This window comes from Scomber scombrus, chromosome 24 (genome assembly GCF_963691925.1).
Source record: "Scomber scombrus chromosome 24, fScoSco1.1, whole genome shotgun sequence".
In the NCBI taxonomy this organism is placed as follows: domain Eukaryota; kingdom Metazoa; phylum Chordata; class Actinopteri; order Scombriformes; family Scombridae; genus Scomber; species Scomber scombrus.
Window position 1 is genome coordinate 6,429,701 of NC_084993.1, and position 26,162 is coordinate 6,455,862.

Here is a 26,162-nt window from a genome sequence, read left to right on the forward strand (position 1 = left end):
TTAAGGGGGAGGTATGCCTTGCAGCTGTTGCCAAGTGCTTGCACATGTAGGGAATGTTGGGTAACTGTAAATTAAAAAGTAAGGTCTAGACCTGCTTTATTTGAAAAGTGCCCTGAGATAAGTTCTCTTTGTGATTCGCCGATATATAAATAGATTGATTTGACTTGACTCGTGGCCACAAGGCATTATGATCACTCACTCAATCATTTGTCTGCACGGAAATTGGTGGAATAAATCTGTGCGATTGTGATGTGATTCTGTGTGAAGGGTCTGTGCAGCTAATATCCTTTTTTCTAATGTCTTTCTGGGAGGTATTTCCATTTTATAAAAGATGACAGAAGAAGTATATTGTGGGGCATTTTTGCTTTGACTGACCTGGTGGCTGTTGTTTGTATGGCAAGTTTTACTTCAATAGGACTTGACTTTGCCCAAATTGGTGTTTTCTCATCTCAGCAGCTGAAACCAAACCACTGACTTCCCCACAGAAAAGTATGTTCACATGTTTTCTGCAGTCTATGGACTAAGCAGTTTTCTTTAAGAATGCAAATTAAAAATGGGTCTTTTTTATTATGAAAACTAGTAGTTCCCAACTGGTTGCTCACCAGCTCTCAATGATTGCAAGGTAAATGTAAGCATCATTTGGGTTTTTTTGGCTTGCGGACTCTTGTGGATTTTGCCATTTTGACCATCGCCATTTTGGATTTTTGGAGCCAGAAGTCATCATAATTGGACAAACAGGTGGAACTGACCCTAATGCTAGTTGCTAGCTTGGTTAGCACTGTGCATTTACAGTCTGTGGTCAACTGTGATAATGCTAGTGCTAATTTTCAGATAGAACATGTAACTTTTGTTGTTGGAAAACCATAAGCCAAAGCTTGGCTAAATCAATACAAATAAAAAGATAATTTCAAATACAAAACAATGCAGATGTGGGTCTAAAACTGAACAAAAAAGTCAAATATACAGCCATCATGTTAAATGAATCCTTACTGCAGGGCCCAGACTTATTGATAGAAGGAAACTAGCTTGTGACTAATTTTGGGGCCCGACCCATTTCCGAATCCAAGTAACATAATACACAACTATTCCACACACACACCTGACTGTTGTTTCCAGGCGGCTCATCTGATGACTCCTACATGTCTGCTGATGAGGAGGCAGCTGAGAGCCCGGGGTTCGAGAGGCCTCTTGAGGACACTGTGACACCCAGCGGCTCCGAGGTCACGCTGAGGTGCATCATCACTGGCAGCCCTCCACCCACAGGTACAGTTTAGAGTATCAGCTGCACAAGAAAAAGCAGTTTTGCGAAGGATGTTGCAACTAATTTCTGACTTGTGATATCAAAATAAATGAAAACTGGTTCATTAAGGGAATTGTTTACTGTAAAATGTTAGGTGAAAAGGGATTTTATGCAGCAGAAAACACATTTTTATGTGGGGACTTAAAAAAATAGCACTAAAATATTTTTCAGGGGAAAAAACGCTTTAAAAACCAAAAACAATGAGCTGTATTCATTGCACATCTTTGTAAGTCGGATTGTGCTATATTTGCTTTTTTTCTGTGGGAGGTTCAGTTGAGTGTGAATGTTTTTTGTCCTCTGCCTTTCTCTCTCAGTAACATGGAAGAAGAATAATGTAGAGATACGGAGCGATGCCTTCCATGTGGTTAAAGCTGAGGGTGAGAGGCACAGTCTGGTGATAAAGCAGATGAGGCCGAACAACGCGGGGTCGTACTGTGTCACAGCTGTCAACACCGCGGGCAGAGCATCCTGCAGCGCCGTGCTCTCCATCCAATCAGGTGAGAGGAGGCCAGAGATGGAAAGATATCCCAACACCAGAAAGGGATTTGCCTTTTAAAACCAGTATTGCAGTGCCACATTTACAACCATGTAACATACATTTAAATAAACACACAGGGACGTCGTCACATCACATGAAAATTATGCTCTTCTCGAAATACATGAACACGTTGACTCACACACAAACTCACTTTAATCCACCGCCAGCCCTCCTCCGCCTGACATTCTGTCTTAATGACTACAAAGGCCTGCTGGAGCTCAGCATCCCGACCGGGGCTCCTCGCAGCGATAGTTACCATGGCAACCCATTAAATCTTAAAGGCACTGAGCTCCCCTTCAGTGCAGATTCAAAAAGCGCAGACCTGCCCTGTCACACAAAGGTCTCCTGAGTCTCAAAGACAGGCATGGCATTCAGAATCAGGAGTAAACAATATGAATATTCCTTTCTGGACAAGGTTTCTGTTTTAAATGTGGCTGCTGTGCTGAGTGTCGGTGGAAAGCTCGCAGGCCAACCGCTGCACCGTGTTGATTCAGCTCATGTAAATGCAACCTGCACTTCCACCGGTTTTTGTCAACAAATGTGAGCGTACACTCTGGTACTGTCTCCCCAGCAGCACGAGGCCTGCGTTGCCATATTAGGCCAGCGGAGTCTAACTTGCAGGAGTATTTTTAGCCACCCTCCCTCTTGTTCTCTCGGGTAATTGCAGTCTGCTTTATGTCCCTGTGTGAGATTAATGCTGCAATCATGGAGTTTTGTCATCTCTCTAGATTTCACGCTGCGGGCCTTGGAGTCAGAAGTTGTCAAAATGTGGTGGGAGATTACTATGAGTCATTTTAGCTGGTTTGACTGGAAGCAGAGTAGAATAGTGGGAGAGGATGATTTACAGACTATAAAGAATGTCAAACCTCAACATGGTGAGGTAGATTAACACTGTAGTCTTGCAATTTCTGCATAAAACATTAAGTATAAAGTTCCCTGCTGTTCTTTTTTATTTCTCAATATCATCACCCTTTATTTGAGTCTATTAAAATAGAAACGTTTTTTAAAAAATCAAATATTCAACTATTCAGTGTGAGATTCAGGACGTTTAGATGTAACAGTGAGGGGAAACACGAGAGGACAGAGGGAGGATGAGACTGAAAGGGAAGGTTAGCTGGCTCTGGCTGTGCAGCAGTTGTGTAAGAGTTGGCAGGTTTACGTAAATACTCTCGGGAGTTATCCCCCCGGTGCACAGACGCCGCTCAGAGATGTGACTCTAGGTAGGTTATTTTGTTGTATTTTTCTTCTTTATTGCCACTGTAATGACAACTCAGCAGATACCTACCTACTTAAACTGAATAATTTAGTTCTTTTTTTCCTGAGGAGAGGCGTTTTTTATTGCTTGAGCTCAGTTCTTGCGTACATACTTGTGTCTATATGTATTTTTTAGCATTCGTGCACATGGCCAAGCCTGTGTTTGACTCGTTTTACCAGCAGCTTCCAGCACATGAGCTTGTTTCCTTTCTTTTTGGTCTATAGAGTTAGTTTCCCAACAGTATTTTTACACTTTTATTTGTCCGCTCTGCTGTTGTTTTCTCGTCAAAGAAGGACACGTCTCAGTTCTGTTCAGCCAATGGATATTATTAACTTCCAGCCCGATGTCACAGCGTTATCTGCTTTTGCCAGATGTCTGAGTTTAAGTTTTTACAGAGAATGTGAGCAGTGGAGACAAAAAGGAAGGGACAGAAGCAGAAAGAGAAAATAGTCCCAAATAGGGACAGGGTTTTTTATATTTCTCTATCCGGCTGTGAATTAATTCTGACTTCAGTAGAAGCTGCCAGGAGTCCAGACACAGTGTCTGCTCTGGAGCTCCATGGGAATAAACGAATGATTGGGTCAGGGATTAAGGGATTAATTCATTATCTGTTCAGTTACGGTCACATCAGAGAGGTCCCTACTCTCGGTGCATGCATGTGTGTGAGTATATGTGGGCGCACATGGCCTACACATCTCTACAGTAACTCACCGCTCCATGGTGCCAACTGCTCATCTTGGCAAAGATAGTAATCTACAGAAAAGCAAGCAAAGACTGTAAACATCAGAGCTCTGACAGATTGTTCCCACCCAACAGTTTAACAAGCCACCCTGGTGCCAGGTTAACCATATTTCAGAGACATTTGAACTTAATTACTGGAATTAAGAAGTGTGCAAATCAGAGTTGACTTTTCCATGAACCCAAGTAAAAGTGAATTAGATGGAGAGCAGCCTGCGTGAAGTTCTGTTATACATATGTTCTGTTCTCTCAGAGATGACCCACATTCAATGTGGGAAACCAGCCGGGCCGTTGGAAGTCAGTGGTCCCATCCAGTCTGATGAGGAGTACCTGAACCCTCAGGAGGAGGTGATGGAGGTCGGGGACTTGCCTGCTCTGACTAAAAGTGTCCGCTTTAAAGAGCCTCCCTTTTTTCAGGTAGGAGAGTCTCAGAATAACTCCAGATTTATAAAAAATCTAATCTGATCTGAACTGACTAACCAACAACTACGTAGATGCGTGGATGCTTCATCAAATATTGCTCTGACCTAAAGCACTAAGCTGCAGGCTACAAGAACAATGTTGATGCATCTTTTCACTCGTCATACCACAAAAATATCCACTGACAATTTATCACTCCATCACCAAAATAAGTGAAAGGACCTGATAAAGCTAACATGCTGATGTTGGGTACAATGTTTATCATGTGAACTGCTGTAACTAATTCAAATGTGAATATGTTTAGTTAAATTCAGGTTGTGAGTTGTGAGAAAAAAAACCCTTGAACCATAAAAGCTTTATATTTGACTATGCTGTAATTCCTTAAAAGGTGGCACCATGTGACCAGGGGGTAACTGAAGGTCAAGATGTTGTCATCTCGGTGAAAGTCAGAGGGCAGCCCAAACCTATGGTTTACTGGTAAGATAATTCTCCTGAAAGCTTTATTGCACACCAACCTCAGAGGAGACACTTTAAGCGATTACCTCAGCTACTCACGGTCACGGACTGTTATGCTGTCACACACACACACACCACCCTCTATTAAACACCTGAGCATAAATGACTGTGACAGCCACTTTTTATTGACCCAGGTTGAAGGACAGAGTCACAGTAAAGACGGCGGGGCGCTTTGCTTTGCGAGAGACAGACGATGGCACCGGTGAAATGAGAATCAGCTCAGCTCAGAGGTCTGACGCCGGACTGTACGTCTGCAAGATCATCAACGAGTATGGAACCAAGCAGGTCGAGTGCAGAGTGGAGGTCAAAGGTGAGTAATGAGGAATTGAATGTATCTAGTTTAATCATGTTGTAGCAAATATCTTGTAATATTTATACATTTTTTATTCCTTTTGTGATTTTTTGTTTTGTTTTATCAACAGCTGCAGGACGAACAGCGCTGAAAATCACCATCGAGGTGACAGATGTGGTGGTGAGGGCCGGAGAGTCGGCCATGTTCGAGTGTCACATTACAGGACCCCCAGATGTCGATGTGGATTGGTTGTCCAATGGGAAGCTGATCCAGCCGGCGCTGCTCAACTGCAAGATGCACTTTGACGGCAAGAGGTTGGTTCATGTGGCTGAAGAACCTTTTTGTAGTGTATGGAAACCTGGAATGAGGGAAGATTTAAAATCCTAAATGATGCATGCAAATTGAAAAAAAACCCATCAAATCCTGTTTTAAATTGTTTGATTTTGCTTTATTTGACTTGTAGGTGCCGTCTCCTGCTGAATTCAGTACATGAGGATGATAGTGGGACATACACTTGCAAGCTGAGCACTGCCAAAGGTAAACTATAGACAGTGTTTTCCCAGTTGTTTAATATACGGGTTAAATAAGTCTGTTTTTATTACCTCTGCCATGGACATTATGGTTGAGGTCTTGTGTTTTGGTTGGTTTGTCTTTTAGTAGTAAAAAATATGTTGCTGCTCCAAGAATCCTTGTCTCAAGAAAAATCTTTTAATATAGGCCACAAATAAAGGTTCCAAAAATCTCTCTGCTAAAGCCTGAAACAAATGTGTCGTTTCATTTGCAGAGGAGTTGACCTCAAGTGCGAGCCTTCAGGTCACTCCATCCAGAGAGCCTCTGTTCACCCGCAAACTAGACATCCTGGAGGTGATAGAAGGCCGCACCGCCCGTTTTGACTGCAAAGTGAGTGGATCGCCTCCTCCTCGAGTCACCTGGATGCATTTTGGTAAGAATCCAGTCCAGTCTTAAATCTGATATTCAGTGCATGTAGGTAATATGCTTCGTATAACTGTTTTTATGCGACGCACTTTCAGAGACGCGAGTGGAGGAAAGCGATAATGTTCACGTCCTCAAAGAAGGGGGTCGTCACCTGCTTGTCATCAGCCACGTTAGCAGCGACACCGAGGGCTTCTACACCGCCGTCGCTCAAAACGTTCACGGGAAGTCTGAATGCACCGCTGAGCTCTACATGCAAGAACCCCGAGCTGCCATCTCCTCGCCCATGTAAGAAAAGTCATTCATATGGAAAACATCTCTGTGAGCCATTGTGTCATAGAAAAGGCTTGATAGGCTTTCGGTATTAAATTCAAAGGAGAGTTTTTTGTTTTCAAAGGGCAAAGAGACCTGCTTTAGTAGGGAAGGAAATCCTTAAAAATGACTGACAGGGAATGAAATATAAAACCATAATAAAGAAGTCAGTCTTGCAGTTTAGTTTTCAAAAGAGCAGGTGTTCACAGATAATATTCGACAGTTTTTTTCTCAGGTCTTGAAGTTTTTTAGATGATACTCAGTGTAGTATGTCATAGACAAAGTAATGTTAACAATGAACATAATGAATATGTTTCTTTGTAAAACCAACAAAACAAAATACATAACATGGAAAACAAAAAGCAAAATATGGGTGAAAAACCAACACAACAGAATATTGGTTAAATACGTCATGAAGAATATAAACCAAAAAGAGAGATCTGGCATAAAATGTTAAATTATTAGACAATGGTAGTGTAGGAGACAAGGAGATAAGAGTACCAGCATCTTTCATAATGCTCAGGTTTTTAACACCAATCTCTTTCCTCCAGGGCCAAGTTGGAGAAGATGCCCTCCATCCCTGAGGAGCCTGAAGAGAGTGAAGTGGAGAGGAGGACCATGCCAGATTTTGTCAAACCTCTGGCTGATGTGGAAGTGAATGAAGGCAAAGAGGTGGTGTTGAAATGCAAGGTGGCGGGCCTGCCTTACCCAACCATCGCCTGGTACCACAACGGCAAGCCTATCGAGAGCAGCGAAGAACGCAAAATGACCCAGCGTAAGCAAAGAAGCCAATCACAAATGAAGCGGAGGCATTTTTAGAGGAGGGGGAGATGGTAAATAAGAATCTTGTGTGTCTGTTCTCCAGACAGGGATGTCCACAATCTGGTCATTCGGAGCGCTTGTCACGCTCACGGGGGCGTCTACAAGGCCGTCATCGCCAACAAAGTGGGCAAAGCTGCCTGCTATGCACACCTATATGTCACAGGTAGGGATGGAGGATTATGTTTAATGTGATAATTATCAAAATACTAAATTTCCCTCATATTATTTATATATATTTATTTGAAAACAGATATTGTTCCTGATCCGCCTGATGGTCCTCCAGTGATAGAGGCCATTACAGGGAAAACTATTAGCCTCAGCTGGAAGAAACCAAAAAAGCTTGATTCTTCACTTGGTAAGTTCTTCAGGTTTCAATTATTCTTATTTTATTTTTGGATTGGATACAGCGTAATTTCTTTTGTGACACATTCTTCCTGCAGGCTTGAAAGAAATGTAATTTACATAAAAATGCTATTTATAGACTTGCATGTTTGGGTTGTTTCTTTTCCTTCATTCGAGCCTGAGGTGTTTTTTTTTAATCCCTTTAGGATTTCATATGTCATCAGCACAGATTTGAGAAAACACAAAATCCTTTCTCTCTCCACTTTAAGCAATTGTCAATGTGTTTTATTATCATCCAGATATTTTAAACTAAACACTACATATGTCTGCAGACACTGGCTCCTTGCTGTATGTGGTTCAGCAGCAGCCTCTCGGATCTATCCAGTGGTCTGTCGTAGCGACAAACCTGAGGGAAGCTAACTACACCGTCACCTCCCTGTCCAAAGGAGTCCGCTACGCTTTCAGAGTCCTGACGTCTACTGGCAAGACATTAAGCAAACCGTCACCTTCCACTGACCTGGTCCAGCTCCTGGACAGAGGTACCAATGCTAAAGAAGGCTTTAAGTCACTGCACTGATCCAAAATGAATTTTAAAGTTGTGAAAGTGTCTTTTTAAAATGTTTGACCTGTGTAGGACCCTATTTGAGGAAAGCACCAATCATCACAGACAAACCTGACATTGTCTACGTGGTTGAGAACCAACCTGCGAGCATCACCATCACACTGAACCATGTGCATGCAGTTGTCACCTGGAAAAGGTTAGTTCCTCCATCCACAGTAACAAATCAGAGGAAAATGTATGATGAATACTAATACATTACTATTACATCACTCTGCAGGACGAAGTTATATATCAGTCGGTGCTGAACTGACGAGTTTTGAGTCTTTGTTTACACTAAAGCAGCTTTAAAAGACTTCTCTATGGAGCCAGATACTTTCTGGTCTTCATCCCAGTTCTAAACTCTTCAGAGACTGATTTGTACACCTGTGATCATGCGTATCCTACCTTTACAGACAGAAGACTAGCAGAAGTCTGTATCCAGAGGATTAAGACTGAGAAGCATGAAGTGTTGCGCTGTTTTGACTAAATTTAGGATTTTGACTTTTAAGCTCCACTTGCTCTCTGTGAACTTCTACAAATTCTTGGAAGAGAGCTTTCTTCTGTCTCATTTTCTTTTTTTCCTCCTTAAGGCTGTCAGTGTGTATTGTACACGGAAGTAAATTAGCCTCAATATTGCTGATTGTATTTTTGTAATGAATGTTTAAAAATGTTTCTCCAAACCTAAAATTACAGCCTGCAGCTATAACTGGAATGTATTCCCTCTTGTCTTTTCCAGGAGGGGAGTGGTATTAGTCAACAGACCGGGGATGTATGAGATGAGCATGCCTGACGATGATCAACATACCCTAAAGCTTCAGCGGGTCAGGACCACTGACATTGGCCAACTGGTGGTCACCGCTAGCAACCAGTTTGGCAGCGACCTCTGCACACTTCAGCTCGCTATGGCAGGTTGGTTCAAATGGAGCACTGTCATGATAAATTTAGATTTTTTTGTTTGAATCCAAAGAACTTACTACTCACCACTGGCCGCAGTAAATGTCAAGCTGCTTGTAATTTATGTTAAGCTATTTTTGAGTATCGTATGTTAGAATAACAAACTCTAAAAATGACTGTGTTTTGGAAAGAAGACTTTCCTTTTTTGTGAGTCCTGCCTCCTCATAAGTGGGATCTTATTGGGATTAAAGAATATAAAAACATCTGCATTATCAAGGGTTTTTGTATTTATTTAGGCTATTTACTGCATGAAGACAGGAAATAATTGCTCTCATTCAGTCTATTATGTTTTACACAGATGCATAAATGTGTAATCTTAATTATTCTTCCATAGTGCCTCCTAAGTTTGAAACCATCATGGAGGATGTGGATGTGCATGTTGGGGAGATGTCCCGTCTGGCTGTTGTGGTTGAAGGGAAACCTGACACGGACATTCTGTGGTATAAGGTGCGATGTTTGACCATTTTTTCTTATCCCAGTGCGCCTTAACAGCATGGAAATGACTGCTAGACAAAATGTGAAGTTGAAATTGGTGGTCTAATTAGCGTTATCTCAAACTATATTAACAGTTAATTGGTCTGTTACAGGATGACGTGCTTCTATCTGAGAGCAGCCACTTCACATTTGTATACGACGACCCGGAATATTCTCTTGTGATCCTCAACGCCCAGCCCGAACACTCCGGCGTGTACACCTGCACCGCGAAGAACCTGGCCGGCTCCAACTCCTGCAAGGCTGAGCTCACTGTTCACACAGGTCTGCAGTCCAATGCAACATCAACAACAGCGTATCCACACGCAAAATATGCATGTGGACAGATTGATCCCAGTTGAAATGATAGTGAAACTTAAAAAGAAGAAAGTTATGAGATGTTTGCCAATCTTCTGCATTGGGAATCATAGAAATTATATTGTAATGAGAGATAAACAAAGACCTGCTCCAAAAGTTAATGACCAGCTTTTCTTCCATCTTCTGGTGATTCTCAGCATTTAGTTTGAATTAAATTATATTTATTAATAATTATAATGATTATATTTCCTGAAGCAGTACATACCAGTATGAACTAGATACATCTACACCATATGGGAGGGACCACAAGGTGTTTTGATACTACAATATGAAACCATCTGTCACTCTGCTGGCATACATTTACAGCCAAACACACACACTCTCACACACACACACACACACACACACACACACAAAATAGTAAAAATGGCTATGTTCATTCTCCCTGCAGAACGAAAAGAAGCAGAGGAACCAATGGAAGACGAAGGAACCATTCTGAGGAAAATGAGGCGTTTGACAGATTACTATGATATCCACAAAGAGATAGGAAGGTGAGTATGTATGTGTGGCATCCAATCACACACAGCTAATAGCAGTTTGAGCGCCCAGGGTCGGGCTGTGGGAGGTAGGGAGGGAGGGAGGGGAGAGAGGGGAGAGAGGGGAGAGAGGGGAGAGAGGGGAGTCACACCTGAAAACGAGAGATGAGTCACCAGCCTGAGTGGAGAGAATACATTAGCCGACGGATGATTTGTTTTTGTCTGACTCGGTGGAGAGGGCCATTTACTGTGAACTGTGGAGCAATCGGAAAGGCAGAACAGGCAGACAGGAAAATGTGTTTTCCAATAGCTGATGTGCGTTAGTTATTAAACAGAGCGACAAAACTCAGAAATGGGATTCATACACTGAAAACAAACACCACAGAAAAACAAGCAAATAGGATTAAAGGTAATTATATGATCCCCTCTGCCTCTCCATATTTTTCTAGTGACTCTACCTATTTAAAAAAAAAAAATGTATTATTAATATTATTGTTATTAAATCGAATAGAAAGAAGTAAAATATCCATACTCAGTAGGTTGAAATTTCTAAGGGAGTACTCTGTTGACTCCAAGATAATAAAAAGGATTCTCGGTCGCCATTCTTGAAGTACCTTCAGATCTCTTTTTATTGTATCTAAAACAATGTTCAAACATCCCATCAACCCAATGATTTACTAAAATATCTAAATCCATTTATACCACAAAAAGCTATAACTCCTTATTTGATTTTGTACATTAACATACTGTACAATAAATTTGGCGTGTGTTCAATCCATGTCATGCGTCTGTGTGTCACGACTGTCTACGCAGGGGGGCCTTCTCCTATGTGAAGAGGGTGAATCAGAAGAAGGGCAAGACCGAGTTGGCTGCCAAGTTCATTTCTGCACGAGGAAAGAGGAAAGCGTTGGCCCTGAGAGAGATGGACCTGCTGTCTGAGCTGGATAACGAGAGGATTCTCTATTTCCACGATGCCTTTGAGAAGAAGAACGTGGTGGTGCTCATAACAGAATTGTATCCTTTGATTGCCAGTTTTGGAGGTGTTATCACAGTTAAATATGCTGCTTCAGATATTTCCTTCAGATATTAGCATTATCTTTAAACAGAAGAACATTTTTTAGATTATACTGTGCAGATTTTCTACAAGCATATTCACATCTTTAAGTCAAAAAAGCACTGCCTTTCTGTTTCAAACTCAGTCTGCTTCACTGTGGACTAAAAGTACATTTAGATGCATCCGGAGGACACTAAAGTTCCAAGACATTAATCCTAATGTCTTCCGCAGTCCCCTGGAGGCATGAATGAAGCGCAGCACATCCACATCATTCTCAGTGACTCATCGCCGATGAGTGGAATTAGCAAGAGATAGGATGTGTGGGAGTTTGGCTCATTTATAATTCATTTCTCGTGCACCTACCACTTGGACTCTGCAGTCAAGTCACAGCCCCGTGTGTTTTATTTTCCTCAACTGTTGTGTTAAGATGTCATGAGGAGATGCTGGAAAGAATGGCCAAAAAAACAACAGTCATGGAATTGGAGGTTCGTGTGCTTCTTCCGACTGCAGTGCGCAATCATTATGTAACATGACTTTTAAGGTCATTTTCTTCATGCTTCTCCATAGATCCGCTCTAGTGTTCAGCAGGTGTTGGAGGGTCTTCGTTATCTTCACGAGAAAAACATTGCCCACCTTGACATAAAGGTATCTAACATGTCCCACATTCATCTGTATTATATTTATGAGACTAAGGCTGTTATGAAAATTGCTATATTCAGTTATCTCATGATGATTTGATGATGATTTGTTTTCATCCTCTTCCAGCCAGAAAACATTTTAATGTCAAGTCCTGGCGGTGACCAGATTCGCATATGCGACTTTGGGAATGCCGTCAAATTGGAGTCGTCCGAGGGGCACTACTGCAAATACGGCACGCCAGAATATGTTGCACCAGAGATTGTTAACCAAACTCCTGTCTCCACGGCAACAGACATATGGTGAGCCACCTGTTCTCCAGTGAGGAGAAGTGACTACACACTGCAGGCAATGCACAGTTATCTGCACCAAAATCACATCTCAACCTTTTATGCTTTTCATTTGCCCTAAAATTGATTTCTCTCTCTTCTCTCCTGTTCTCCCACAGGTCTGTTGGTGTCATCACTTATCTCTGGTACATTATATTTTTATTATTGTTTCAACTTAATAGATCTTAATTACTTTAGCTCAGAAATCTTCATTACGATCTGTTTAATGTTCATAATATATTTTTTTAGCCTGACAGGTGTGTCTCCCTTTGCTGGTGAAAATGACAGAGCCTCTGCATTAAACATTCGGAACTACAATGTGGCGTTTGAGGAGAGCATGTTTTCTGACCTCTGCAAAGAAGCAAAGGGATTTGTCATCAAGCTTTTGGTGGTGGACAGACTGTAAGCATCTGACGTATCCTATATATATATATATATATATATATATATATATATATACCATCGTTCCATTTAAAGGTGTCTAAATGGTATAAACCTTCTTCATATGCATATTTTTCTCTCATAGGAGGCCCAGTGCTGTTGAGTGCCTTCGTCATCCTTGGTTCAAGGTAGCTACATTTTAACCTGCCTGACACTGTTCATTGTTATAGAATTCATATGTATACCTCCACCAGGTAATCACGACTCCCCTCCCCTTTTGTTTTGCAGTCACCAACAAATAAGAGCATCAACACAGCAATGCTAAAGCAAGTTTTGTCGAGAAGGCGATGGCAGGTAAGGCATGCACTTCATGACTTAGACAAATAAAGACTCTGAGGGCCCAGAGAGCAATTAAATCTATAAAGCAGGTTTTACTTAAGATCAATTCTGTGTGTAATTAGAGATAATGGATTATTTGGTCTGTTTTAGTAAAGGTCAACAAGCACAAGACCCCATTCATTAATTTTGATTAAATCAGTTCCTGAAACCATTTAAACTTGTCAAAAGGAAATTATTTTGAACGATATTAATTTATATCTTAACAAAACATTATGCTCTGCAGTCACAATGATGTTGAGAAGTTGAGAAGAGGATTATGACTAAGAAAACAATTAGTTATGACCAATATTTAGTAGGAAATGACAGTTACAAAAGAAATACTAAACTACTCAAACCATCTCAACAAATGCACTCACAAACATGTCACTCACACTTTCCTCTACTGGCTTTTTTTTCAGCGGTCCCTTATCAGCTACAAATCCAAGATGGTGATGCGGTCCATCCCAGAACTCCTGAATGACTCATCCAGCCACGTCTCCGTTGCTGTGGCCCGGCATTTAAAAGAAGGCTCCCCACCTCCCTCCTCTTCCTCGGATTCAGATGCTGATGTAGATGAGCTTCCTTTCATTCCTATGCCACTGTCCATGGTCTTCTCTGGTTCCAGGGTCTCCCTTAATGAGATCCCAGGGGACGAAGACGTCACTGCATGGCCTGGTGTTGCTGCTGGCGGGACGAGTAGAAAGGACAACATGGAGGTTGCAGGCACAAGAGGAGGGGTTAGTAAAAGAGGAGATGATGATAAAACTGTGAATGAGGACAACATGGAAACCACAAAACGAGCTCCCCTTAAAAAAGGATCAAGTGTAGAGTCAGACGAGTCGCAGACAAAATCAAGGAGGGCTACCATGAGGAGAGGCAGCTCTGCTGATTCAGCACTGCTTCTCCACATTGACCCAGAAGAGGGAAATGCCGATAATGATTCAGAAGCAAGTAACAAGAGCCTGAAAAAGGCTGTTTCTATGGAACTACCCAATCGAAGCCCAAGCCCAGGGGTAGCAACGTTAAGCCAGGAGGATTATGCTCTAAAACTGGAGCTGATGAGACAGCGGCTGCTCAGGGGAGGGAATGTGGATAAGAAGATGAGCGGCCTGCGAGGGCCCTTGTTTGAAACACTCGGCATGGATGATGAGAGGCGGACGGGGTCTCTTGATCGGAATTTGAGGAGATCCAGAGCGGGGCCATCAACACTCACAAGAGCAGCGTCTTCTGAGAGTCCTGGAGAGGACACGCCAAAGACCAAAGTTTTTCGGAAAAGCGCCTCCTTCACTCAGGAGGATTCTGAGCCCATGCCCCTGCACCGCAGGTTCGGAGCCCCCTTAGAAATCCCATCAGTGAGCAATGGTAGTATAGAAGGGAAGAAGCTTAAGGAGGCAGTCTCAATGTCTGCACTAACAGAACAAATAACACTGGAGTCTACATCTGCCTCGCCCACAGAGCACACTTCCTTTATACTCCCAACACCAGGAAGAGCGGACCAACAGAAAAAACAGAGCAATGTGAAAAAACATGAGGATATGCAAAGTATGAATGAGAAGAACATAGAGGGGAAAACAGAGAAAAGGACCAACAATAAAGTAGAATCTGAATCTAGATCACCCGCTGTAATTACTCCAATAATTGTAATAGAGGAAGATGATGATGAAGAGGAGAAGAGAGCTCAGGAGTTACATATTAATGAGGCGAATGTGAAAGGAGACAGGAAAGCATCACAAAATAGTAAACCATCAACTGCATATGCAAGTGTCATGCAAGCTGTTTCAGCGCCGTCTGGGAGGTCTGACCAATCCAAAGATCCTGCTGCTACAGCCAAGCCCAGTAGAACAAAGCCCACAGACAGCCCCTCGTTACCTGAACATCCAGCAGTATTTGCTAAAGTAGCCACCTCTGACCGAACTCCTGGTTCTCCGTCCACATCATCAAACCCTGACCTCCCTGCCATGCCTCGGCAGCCTGTGCTCAGAACAGACATCAAAGACATCGATTCAGAGGAGGTCTTTGAAGCCAGGTTTAAGAAGCGTGAATCTTCTTTGACCCGTGGCCTCCGAAAACTGACCAGAAACAAATCAGAGGAGAAATCACCTGTACTAAGCCGGAAGATGGCAGAGGGGGGCGAAGAGGTTTACAGGCCGGGTGCAAGAGGAGCACCTATTGAAATGGTATCCAAAGGACTGCAGGAGAAATCCAAATCTATTCAAGACTTGAGGGGTGAAATGGATAAAGAGCAAGGCCTTGGACTTATTGGAAGGTTTTCCATGCGGACCAAGAGGTCAACATCCGTTGATAAAAAGGGGGATAAACCAAAGGAGGAAAAGCAGCAGGATGTGAAGCAAACTGCAGTAACTAAGAGGGTTTCTTGGGCTATTGGTCGCAGCAAGTCTCTGGATACAAAGGAGTTGAGCAGCGCTGAGGCACAGAGGCAGTCGGATGAGAGAGAGCAAAAGAAAGCTGAGGAATCATCTGTTTCTGCTATGAGGCGCAAGTTTGAGTCCAAAGTGGCAGGAATCTCTGCCAAAATAAGGACCCACTCAGAGGAGAGGAAGGATAAAGATGCTGAGGGAAGTCAGAAAGAATTGGTGCAAAAGGATTTGAGGAAGGTCACAGATTCCCCCGTCTTGGCAATGCGACAGAAGTTTGAGAACAAAGTGTCTGGAATAACCACAAAACTCCGCAGTCAGTCTGAGGAGAGAAAAGGGGAAGCCGAGGAAAAGAGGACGCCCCTGTTTACCCGCCATCGTCATTCCCAATCCGAGGGACGTGGACTGAAAGGAATGGGCATCCCCGAAAATCAGCTCGCGAAGCAGACAGGTGCCGGTGCATCAAAGGAATCAATCGAATCTACTTCTAGCATGCATTCCGAAAAAGCCCAAGAGAGCGACAGGCGATCACGGTGGGACAGGTGGGGTTTGACAAGAAACAAGAAAGATAAAACTTCCTCCCAGTCCGACCTCCCTGCATCTGTCCCCAAAGAGGAGGGTCTGTCAAACTCTCAGAAGAACCTACGCACTGTTTCGGATTTTGCCCCCGTGTTCCACATCAAACTCAAAGACCACATCCTGCTCGAGGGAGATCCAGTCACTCTGAGCTGCCTCCCAGCTGGCAGTCCACATCCAGACATTTCATGGATGAAAGGTGTCTTACTTCAATTTGATCAATCTTACAATAAAACATATGCTCCTATATCAAATTAGAGGTTTCCCCAAACATACTGAGTCGTTCTGCTTGTTTTTTGTGCATTACAGATCGTAAACCACTGGAGGCAGATGACAGAATCAACCTGATCTCCCCTCCAGATGGAAGGCAGCTTCTTATTATCAAAAAGTCCAGCCGAAAGGACACTGGAGTTTATGAATGTGTAGCCACCAACACCATCGCTACCATCACCACCTCCTGTACACTGTCTATAGCTTGTAAGTATCTTGTCCCCCCCCCCCCCCGTTTAATCAATCAAAATGTGTGGTTTTGTAACTCATTTGTTATTTTATACACTGAGGAAAATGTGAATTAATTAAAGAAATCTGCAAATTACAGCACGGATGAACCATTGCTCCTTTGCTTTTCATGAACATACAGTAATTATCTTTATAACGTGATGTATCAGTTGAGGATTTGACATAATTGAATTTTAATTGGAGTGAGAATAGTATGAATATTAATACAATTCAAAAGAATATTAATGCTGGCAGATTAAGTCGGTAGATTTTTTCTCGTATTCATCACGGAACAGGAACAAATGGTGTTGTGCTTTTGAAATCGGCCGCGACAGGTCGTATTCATGCTTTTGCACAAATTGTACATAATGAGAATAACAGTGATTAGATAGAGGCTAACACTGCTCACAAATGCAAAGCAAATGATGAGACTTTTGGGGCAACACTAGAAATATATTCCTCAGATGTCGAGTACAATCCATCGCCTTTCTCATGGCTTTAGACAGTCGTTGTCTTCATTGTATTACTTATCTCCACCACGGAGGCTATTTGTCTCCCCTTGGTATTTAATCAGCAGTGTAAAAATACTTCAGACGGCTTATCTCGCCTGAAGCAGTTGCTCCATTGTTCATGCCAGTGCACCAACTTAATGGGAAATACACTGTGAAATTAAAGAATGACACTGTCTGTGTCAAAACTCAAAGCATCATCTGGATCATTTTCTACGCTGGGCTCAAGAAAATGAACATCTAGGCCTAGTGCGTCCTTGTTTGGCATCTTGACTCATGCTGAGCTCAAATTGTGACATTAAAATCTAAATAAGTGGAAATATTGTATCACTGATTGCTGTAACATCATAGAAATGTAAATTACGCCTAAAATTCAAGCTGTTGTGACACACGCTGTCTGAGGAGTCTTTCTCGTTAATGCTCCACATGTGGCGAAGGCAGTAAACATTAGCAGCCATTAACAAGCAGAGAGAGAACCCCACCTACAGAAACTCAAACATAATAAAGATAAGTTGAGATGAAATGATGAAATAAAAACTGTATGACTGACACGTGACCTCAGGAAAACGAGGCCGAGAACACACAAACACGCTCAGTGGTAAAACTTTGCAGACATACAAGTAAAACCACAAAAAACTGAAAACACTCTTGTAAAACTCATGCACACTCTACAGTGAAACTACACACTTACACACCCACACGAAGCAGTTAAAACTCATACACATAAAAACCCTTCTGGAAAAAATATCATTTTTATTCAGGTCTGGTTCACTTGGTACTAATACTCTTATTCAGCACATCTCTCCTGCACCACCACATACTTCCATATTGCTTAAAAGCTTCACTGTAGTCTGTAATGTCTTAATGCCTCATGCCTTTTCATTTTCCCTCCATTTTCCCCTCTTCTTCTTTTTCCATGACTGTTCAAGGTGTTCCAAAAAGGCCAGGGACCCCTGAAGTCCCTCAGACTTACAACAACACAGCCCTGGTGCTCTGGAAACCAGCAGACACTAAACCACCATGCAGTTACACCCTGGAAAGAAAGACAGAGGGTGAGCTAATACTGACATTCAACAAACCACTCTTTCCTTCTTGTTGTTGTTGTTAATCATCCAACAGCATTCAGCTCATTGAAAGAAATATCCTCTTTTTTTAAATTTAAAATGAGTTGTATGCTTTGCTCTCTTTTGATGGTTTCAAAACTGCATTCCCACTGTGCACAATTGTCAAATGATGTGGTGCGTGCGGGAGAAATTAAATTAAACTCAAAGATTCAAGCTCCTCTGAGGTAGCGGTGTTTGAAAAGTGTAGATAATGTTTGTCTTAGAGTGCGGAGGGAGGACAATGCCACGGGGGAAATAAAGTTCCCAAACACCACTTACAGAGAAAATGAGTCAGTCCATGTGGGAATAGTGACTGTACCAGTGCCACTGTCAAAGCTTTGTCATTATACAGGATGAATCATCATTATTTCATAACGTGGTGGATGAAAGTGTGGTCGCACAAATCAGTTTGTGAATATTTATTTAACTTTTTGGGTCTTGGCTTGTACTGCCCTGTCGCCTCATTCTAAATTTAACCTTTTGCCAGTCTACACTGAAGCTACTTGGCACTCACAGAATAATGTGTCACTATATAATTTACTGTGACCATGTAGAGGATAAGCTACTGTGACAGTTCATTTTTCAGGAGGAAATCTGAGCATTAACTTGTTTGTATATACATGATGTTCTTACAATGGATAGAATTGAAAGCGTCAACATTTATCCAGTTTATCAGTATGACAATATCGCCATCTGCTGTTCAATATTTGTACTACAACAATTAATTTTCCATTTAAAGAGCAACTTCCATTACATGTATTTTGACATGTTTTCCATTCTCGCCATCATACTTAATCACTTAACATACATATAAATCTAACATGCTTACTTAAATATAGTAAAACATTGTATAATTTAATAAAATTGCAACAACATCATATAAACCACTCTTTTCTTTCCAATATGTGCTTCAGGAGATATTAAGTGGATGACTGTAGCTACTGGGGTGGTCGACTGCTACTACAACACCACCGACCTCCTACCAGGTGCCACCTTTAGGTTCCGCGTGTCCTGCGTCAACAAGGCTGGACAGGGGCCGTACAGCAACATCTCTGCTCCAGTCAGGCTGGAACCAGAAGGTACTTTATGCACTGTCAAGATCTGTTCATGCAGTAGCTGAATACCATGCATCACGATTACTGCACATACAGTAGTTAAGAAGAAAATTTACTGTACAGAATTCAACTTAAGCTTGTTTTAGACTAATAGAACTCTATTCAAATGAGAAAAAGGAGGTGGTTTCACTTCACCTGTCAATCTGAATGTTTTGTTTTGTAGTTTCTTCCACAGCTGGAGCAGCTTTACCGACTGTGGCAGTAGTAAGAACAGTCCCACCTCCTCAACCAGTGGTTACCTCCCCAGTACCCTTCCCTCCTCTCAAACCAGTCCAGAACAACGCTCCCAGGATAACAGTCTCCACCATCACCCCCACCTCTACCTCTCCAAAAGGTGTAACCTCACCTGTTGCTTTCTCTCATCCAAATGCTTCACCTTCGTCCCATGTGCCCTCCACCCCTGAAATCAACCCCTCATCGCCATCTGCAGCCACCACACCTGAGGAGGCTCCAGCAATAAGCTCCAACCTTCCATCGTCACCCACAGTCAAAGGGGCCCCACCCTTCGTCCTGCCTAAACCCCAGAGTCCAGTGAATGTGGTGTCACCTATGACCCAGACCCCAATCAAAGCACCACCAACCACTCTTGTAACCCCGCCTTCAACCCCCACCAAACCAGCAGTGGCCTCTGTGCCCTCTTATGTCCCCACCACTGCTCGTGTGACCCCCACTGCCATCTCCTTTTCCCCTCAAGTGCTCCAAGCATCCAGCCTGAGCCCCTTCGGTGAAGGGGTCAGTACTCCCACCAGAGGAACCCCATCAGGACGTGCTACACCCTCCACTGCCCTACGCCAAGGGGTTCCACAAAAACCCTACACCTTCCTAGATGAAAAAGCCAGGTGAGCTAGATACTGACCTGTATTAGGATTACAGAATAGCCATAAATCATAGAAAATAACCAGGTTAAACCCACATTTCAGGATGAAATTAGCCTTTTAATCAAAAAGCTGCTGGCTTAAATTGCATTACTATGGCTGTTCCTCCCCGGATATGACTAGTAAATGCTTTTGTTTCTGCTCATGCTCATGTTTCTGTTTCAGATTAGATCCATTTTTGTGTTGGGTGAGATTATTTCACAAGATCTACTTATGTCAAATTGTAACACCTTCAATGAAAGCAGCCTTAATGAGCTTCTAATTTACTTTTTTTTTTTTTAGTTAATTTATCTGGCTTTTAGTGGATACTTTTTTATTTTTAGCTGTTTTCGAAAATGTTTCCACCCCGCTTAAATGACTATTCTTGGGGAAACAATGGATATTAGCACAACAATCTTGCTTTTTGGGGTCTCTAACAGCCATCAAAGACTAATATTAATAAATGTTCAACCTCTAATTCAGAATAAGAATCATCTTTATTGACCAAGTATGTTCAAGCATACAAGGAAATGACTGTCTGCAACTGAAACTGTTGATCTGTAAACAGGATACAAATAGTTCAAAGGTGTGAAGAATGCACAGGGTGCCAAGACACATTTTGAAGCGTGAAGGTTACTTTACGTACATATAGTAGGTGGTTATGTCCAGAATATACAGTGTTACAGAGTTATTGCACAGTGACAGAGTTAACCTGTTTAACAACACCGTGGGACACTTTAGCCTCCGTGACTTTGGTTCAGGATCATTTATACTTCTTCTGACTTACTGGTTGTAAAATTTAAAGAGCTGCCTTTGAAATGAGACCACAGTTTTGAGCTCATGCACAAAAATAGGGGGTGCCAAGTAAGAGGTTCACTGTTCATAAGTGTTACAGCGAGGGGGGAAAAAACTGGTTTTGGTGCAGTGTTCACCTGCCAGAGGGGAGAAGTTGGAACATGTTATGTCCAGGGTGTGTGTATTATTGTGTTGGACCGTTGTGACAAGATGAATCGTCTTTATCTCCTGCTTTTGTTGTTCAGTAATAATCTCCTCTGATCTATTGCCAGGGGCCGTTTTGGAGTCATTCGCGAGTGCAGGGAGAACACGACGGGCAAAATCTACATCGCAAAGATCGTTCCCCACAACCAGGAGAACAAGCAGCAAGTCCTGAAGGAGTATGAGATCCTGAAATCGCTCCACAATGAAAAGGTCATGGCTCTGCACGAGGCCTACGTCACACCACGCTACCTGGTGCTGGTGGCAGAGTACTGCACCGGCAAAGAGCTGCTGTACAGCCTCATAGACAGGTAGAGTAGCCCATATGTCACTTTATAATGAGATACACAAACATATAAAATAACTAAAACACTCAAGACCTCAGTTAAAACCAGATTTATGCTCACGCAAGGTTCCGTTACTCGGAGGACGACGTGGTGGGTTACCTGGTTCAGATCCTTCAGGGAGTCGAGTATATCCACAGCCGCCGTATCCTCCACCTGGACCTCAAGCCTGAAAACATCATTGTGACCAACCTCAACGCCATCAAGATCGTGGACTTTGGGAGCGCTCAGAGCTTCAACCCTCTCAGCCTCAAACACCAGGATTTAGGATTAGGAACACTGGAGTATATGGGTGAGGAAAATATATCCAATATGTATCGTACAACTGACTTAAAATTCAATGTTTTCATTTTTTTTAAACGTCTACTGATCAGATTTTTTCCTCCTGACAAATGTAATCTAAGCTCCTGAGATGGTGAAAGGTGAAGTAGTGGGTCCTCCTGCAGATATTTGGACTATCGGAGTCGTCACCTACGTCATGTGAGTGAAATGCTCTTTTGTAAAAACATTTTAAGAAATGATTCTGAAGTTTGAATGTTTTCTTAGTTAGGGTTTAATCAGTTAAATAAAAGTACCTAAATAAATTATTAATCTCTGGGAATTTTAAATTTTTGGATATTATATTTCAAACTCCAGGCTCAGTGGTCGGCTGCCCTTTGAAGATAAAGACCTTCAACGTGTCGAGTCCAAGATCCTGATGGCAAAGTTTGACCCGACAAAACTGTACCCAAATGTGTCACAAAGTGCCTCCGCCTTTGTAAAGAAGATGCTGAGCAGTTACCCTTGGTGAGTGTCAACATAAGCTCATTTCATTTAACATGTAAAATGTTAACCCTCATGTTTTGTTGACACATGCTTGACTTATCCTCAGAACTTTTGCTGTGTGTGTTAAAATCATCATAATATTGTGCAAATCAACCATTGTTTTGTTCTCATCTCATTAAAACCAAGTTTGTAGAAAAACAGCGAGTTTCCTTTCCCACAAACTGAGCTTGCCAAATTGATGATGACAAAATATGACATTGTTGTTATACCAAATAAGGATATATGCAAGAAATATGTTTGCTTTGTCTTTGCAGTCATCCTCAGGAATGTACAGTATGCCATCCTGACCTGTATCGTGACATTAGTGGCATTGCTATGTTTGGGGTTAAATAGACCAAACAGAGGCCTGACTCTCCGTTAGACCTCTTATTAAAAGTACTGTCAACACCAATATACAGATACACATTATATTCAAAGGAGTGTGTCATTGAATGGAACATGTAATATGTTCAAAATCAAGTTATAAGCAATTCTCATGAATTAAGTTCATAATAAGGTGATTTAAAAAATGAGTAAAGTGTGTCTTTTGGGGTTTTAAAGAGGACCCGAGACCCCAAACATAACATTAGGGTGATTACATGTTTGTGTGTCATTTCAGGGCCCGTCCGACTACCAGGGACTGCTTTGTGCAAGCGTGGATGCAGGACTCCTACCTGATGAAGCTAAGGAGGCAGACTCTCACCTTCACCACCAACCGACTCAAAGAGTTCCTGGTGGAACAACAGTGCCGTCGCAGTGACGACGCCACCAAGCACAAGGTGATGCTGCGCACCTACCATAGCTCACCCCAGTCCCCGACGTCTGGGACTAAACCGCATGTTCCCAGCCCGAAGTGAAATAAACGGGGAACAGTGTTTGTTTCAGTTTGAAATGCAGCACCAGACACAGGTTTGAAGAGTTGGATCTGCCCAAAATGTTTTGCATCATAAAGCTGTAACTCCTCTGTGAGACGCTCCTGCATCTGAAAATGTCAGCTTGCCAAGTCAGGCACAAGGATGGCGGGCAGCTGGATAGCTAAAATATCCAAAGAAAAGACAGGAGTCCGTGTGTTATTTTGGGAGATTTCAACATTCAATGCTAATGGGATTCTGAGATGAAACAAAAAATCCCAAAGGAAAGAGAAGCAGACCGGCGTGACGTGTTGATGAATTTCAGAACTGCTCGTTAATCTGCTGAAAGGACACAGGATGTTGGATGGTTTTCTTTGAGTGCACAATTTCTCAGTTACATTCAGTCACATTGTGAATTCTGAAGTTGCACATTAATATTTGATTTAGTTAAGCAACTCTGCACGATCAGCCTGGAACATGTATATCATTAGCATTTCTACAACGCAGCCTCATTTTATGTCACTAAATTTAGCAGTAAACAACTCATTTGAATGTATCATAATTTAAGCTGCTAATTTATTTTTGCATTTACTTACACATTTTAAAACTCAAAACCAAAAATATCATTTTTTTTGTTTCTTTTCTTGAAATTGTTTACTTTTTCATGTTAATTTATTTGCATGTGTGTGTGCGGGCGAGCATTTTTGATTCACTTTTCGAATTAGTATTGAGGCAAAAAAAAAAAGGAGTGTCTTTGTGATTGGTGTTAAGATTCACACAGTACAAATGAACTATTTTAGGGTGAGCTAGGAATTTGTGAACTTATTGTTCTGTGGTTACATCCGAAATTTACTGTAATACAACTATGAAAAACAGTCAGTAATGTAGATAACATTTACTTGGAACAGTCATACACAGTATATTTCAGTATTACCCATTGGTCAAATCACGGTTACCCAGTTAGTGCCTAAATCGGATTAATATCCAAAACATTTATCTTGTAAATGTGTCTCCATTGGTACTAATTCACAATTTATTATTTAAACAAAGCAAAAATTTGACTACAATATTTGGACTTTACAAGAACAGAGAGATGCGTATAGATTCTTACATACATGCAAACATTTATACATGCATACATACAGTACATGCAGTCCTTGTAATAATAGAATGTCTTGTGTATTGATCTATGACAGTGTTTCTTTTTTGTATGAATTTGAATGGTTGAAGATTTGTAAATGTACCAATTTGCGGTGTTTATATGTGGAAAAAGTTGAACATGTTTTTATGAGATGGTATGTAATAAACTATTGATACAATTGGGACTTTTTTTCTTCTTTTTCTTAGTAGCATTTATTTCTCTTGAATCGATGAGTGCCAGTGGCACCGAACAATGGCACCAACTATGTCTGAATATGTGAGTCTCATCCCTAAGATACTACTCTAACCATTTCAGTATGTTGGTATTAGACAATTTAACTCTTTAGCACAGGTCTAATCAATAATGATAATAGCTTCTTCCCATTCAGGTGTGCCAGTTCCAGAGCACTGCTATTTTGCATGCCAAGCTTGTCAAAGCTAGAATTGGTGTTATTAATTTACCTGCTTCTTTCATACTTTGTCAAGTAAAATGTCTGTTGCGTGACAAAAAGGCCCCATAATGCAACACACAACAATCATGGATGGATGGAAAACAAAAGGTAATCTTGCAACGAAAACATTCCTGTTTTAAAATATTTTGTGATATTCCAAGATATAATTTAGAGAGACAGACATTAGCCTATTTCTGGTTGTATGAAATTACCATTATGGACAAAACAGAAATGTGGCATTCACACAGAAACATAGTCCATGAAAGTAAATGGTAAATTCACATATTGCATATACATTTTTAATTCACATGTAATTTGTAATATGGTGTTAGGTTGGAACCATTAGCTGCTATGCACAAAGAGCGAGCTAAATAAGTTCGATACCCTGATAACAAGTGAGGTAAAGCCATATTTGTAGTGGTTTTAGGGAATGTACAGGTGCAGCAACAAGTCTGGGAGAAAATACAACATATCTTTTTTTGTAACCTCCATGTTGTTTACACATTATGACTTAAAAAGTTATGTACACACCAAAGTTGGAAGAACGACTTCTAACTCCAACTCTGGAAACGACTATCCAAGTGTACTTCTCCTTGAGCGAGACTTGTTTAGACACAACAGACCAGAAGTAAAAGGTAAAGAAAAAAAAATTACAGCCGGCAGCAGTGCTCTTGCAAAATACTGGACCAATTAAAAAAAATATTGTCCCCATTAGTCACTTACATACAAAAAGATGGGACAATAGTGTCAAGTTTGAAAGATACTAAAGTTTCCCTTTAAGTACTTAAATACTGTACTCACACGGGTTTAGCCTACCAAACAAACAGCATAACATAACATAATAGTGTCAAATAAAGGAATACCATGTGATAGGTTGTATGTTTTGTACAGGCTGCACTTGCACAACTTTTTTTTCTTTCTTCTTTTTAACGCCACAGGCAGAGACAGCACTTTTGCGACGCTCCCTGGCTTCAGGCAGTTTCAAGGAGACCCAAACTGGGCGTTTCTTTGCAGCAACAACTACGAAAAGTTTTCACAAACAGTAGTCATTACTCGACGTTAATTTACACATAAACCTGCGGGTCATTAAGTACCAACCACGGCAGTAACTGTGTCACGTCGTAGTATTGTAAATCAATGTTTAAATCGCCTGTGGTATCGTTTTAATGCCCGTTTGTTGCAGTTGTTTTTGCCAGTTGAAGCGCCTGGATACTTTTACGCAACCGTGTATATATTTACTCTTAGTACTACAGTCGCTTTGGAAATAACCTAGAACATATATCGCCTCAAGTGTTAATTGTACAATATATGCTTTTAAAGCACGGTGTATTTTTGAGGTGTTACAACACATTTGGTGACCCATCTGTTTACGTGACCTGCGGTGTTGTGAATCCTTCAATTAAATAAAAGTATCAATAC

The 26,162-nt window shown here is 41.6% G+C and overlaps 1 protein-coding gene across 1 annotated transcript in view; it reads left to right on the forward strand.

The window, feature by feature from the left end:
- spega (striated muscle enriched protein kinase a) overlaps positions 1–23,224 on the forward strand; it is a 45,239-nt gene extending 22,015 nt beyond the window's left edge. Inside the window, exons 6-42 of the mRNA XM_062414584.1 lie at positions 1,117–1,263; positions 1,615–1,797; positions 4,085–4,248; positions 4,640–4,728; positions 4,902–5,077; positions 5,196–5,373; positions 5,523–5,596; positions 5,844–6,002; positions 6,091–6,280; positions 6,856–7,079; positions 7,170–7,289; positions 7,377–7,481; positions 7,801–8,007; positions 8,103–8,226; positions 8,806–8,978; positions 9,358–9,470; positions 9,611–9,779; positions 10,264–10,363; positions 11,162–11,362; positions 11,830–11,887; positions 11,970–12,047; positions 12,168–12,340; positions 12,487–12,513; positions 12,617–12,769; positions 12,894–12,936; positions 13,037–13,102; positions 13,546–14,877; positions 14,974–16,276; positions 16,387–16,554; positions 18,014–18,136; positions 19,102–19,266; positions 19,478–20,141; positions 21,224–21,463; positions 21,565–21,788; positions 21,901–21,976; positions 22,133–22,282; positions 22,920–23,224. Of these exons, the coding sequence (XP_062270568.1) occupies positions 1,117–1,263; positions 1,615–1,797; positions 4,085–4,248; positions 4,640–4,728; positions 4,902–5,077; positions 5,196–5,373; positions 5,523–5,596; positions 5,844–6,002; positions 6,091–6,280; positions 6,856–7,079; positions 7,170–7,289; positions 7,377–7,481; positions 7,801–8,007; positions 8,103–8,226; positions 8,806–8,978; positions 9,358–9,470; positions 9,611–9,779; positions 10,264–10,363; positions 11,162–11,362; positions 11,830–11,887; positions 11,970–12,047; positions 12,168–12,340; positions 12,487–12,513; positions 12,617–12,769; positions 12,894–12,936; positions 13,037–13,102; positions 13,546–14,877; positions 14,974–16,276; positions 16,387–16,554; positions 18,014–18,136; positions 19,102–19,266; positions 19,478–20,141; positions 21,224–21,463; positions 21,565–21,788; positions 21,901–21,976; positions 22,133–22,282; positions 22,920–23,157 (8,177 nt within the window). The 3' untranslated portion in view covers positions 23,158–23,224. The remainder of the gene's footprint in view (positions 1–1,116; positions 1,264–1,614; positions 1,798–4,084; positions 4,249–4,639; positions 4,729–4,901; positions 5,078–5,195; positions 5,374–5,522; positions 5,597–5,843; positions 6,003–6,090; positions 6,281–6,855; positions 7,080–7,169; positions 7,290–7,376; positions 7,482–7,800; positions 8,008–8,102; positions 8,227–8,805; positions 8,979–9,357; positions 9,471–9,610; positions 9,780–10,263; positions 10,364–11,161; positions 11,363–11,829; positions 11,888–11,969; positions 12,048–12,167; positions 12,341–12,486; positions 12,514–12,616; positions 12,770–12,893; positions 12,937–13,036; positions 13,103–13,545; positions 14,878–14,973; positions 16,277–16,386; positions 16,555–18,013; positions 18,137–19,101; positions 19,267–19,477; positions 20,142–21,223; positions 21,464–21,564; positions 21,789–21,900; positions 21,977–22,132; positions 22,283–22,919) is intronic.
- The last annotated feature ends 2,938 nt before the right edge of the window (positions 23,225–26,162 follow it).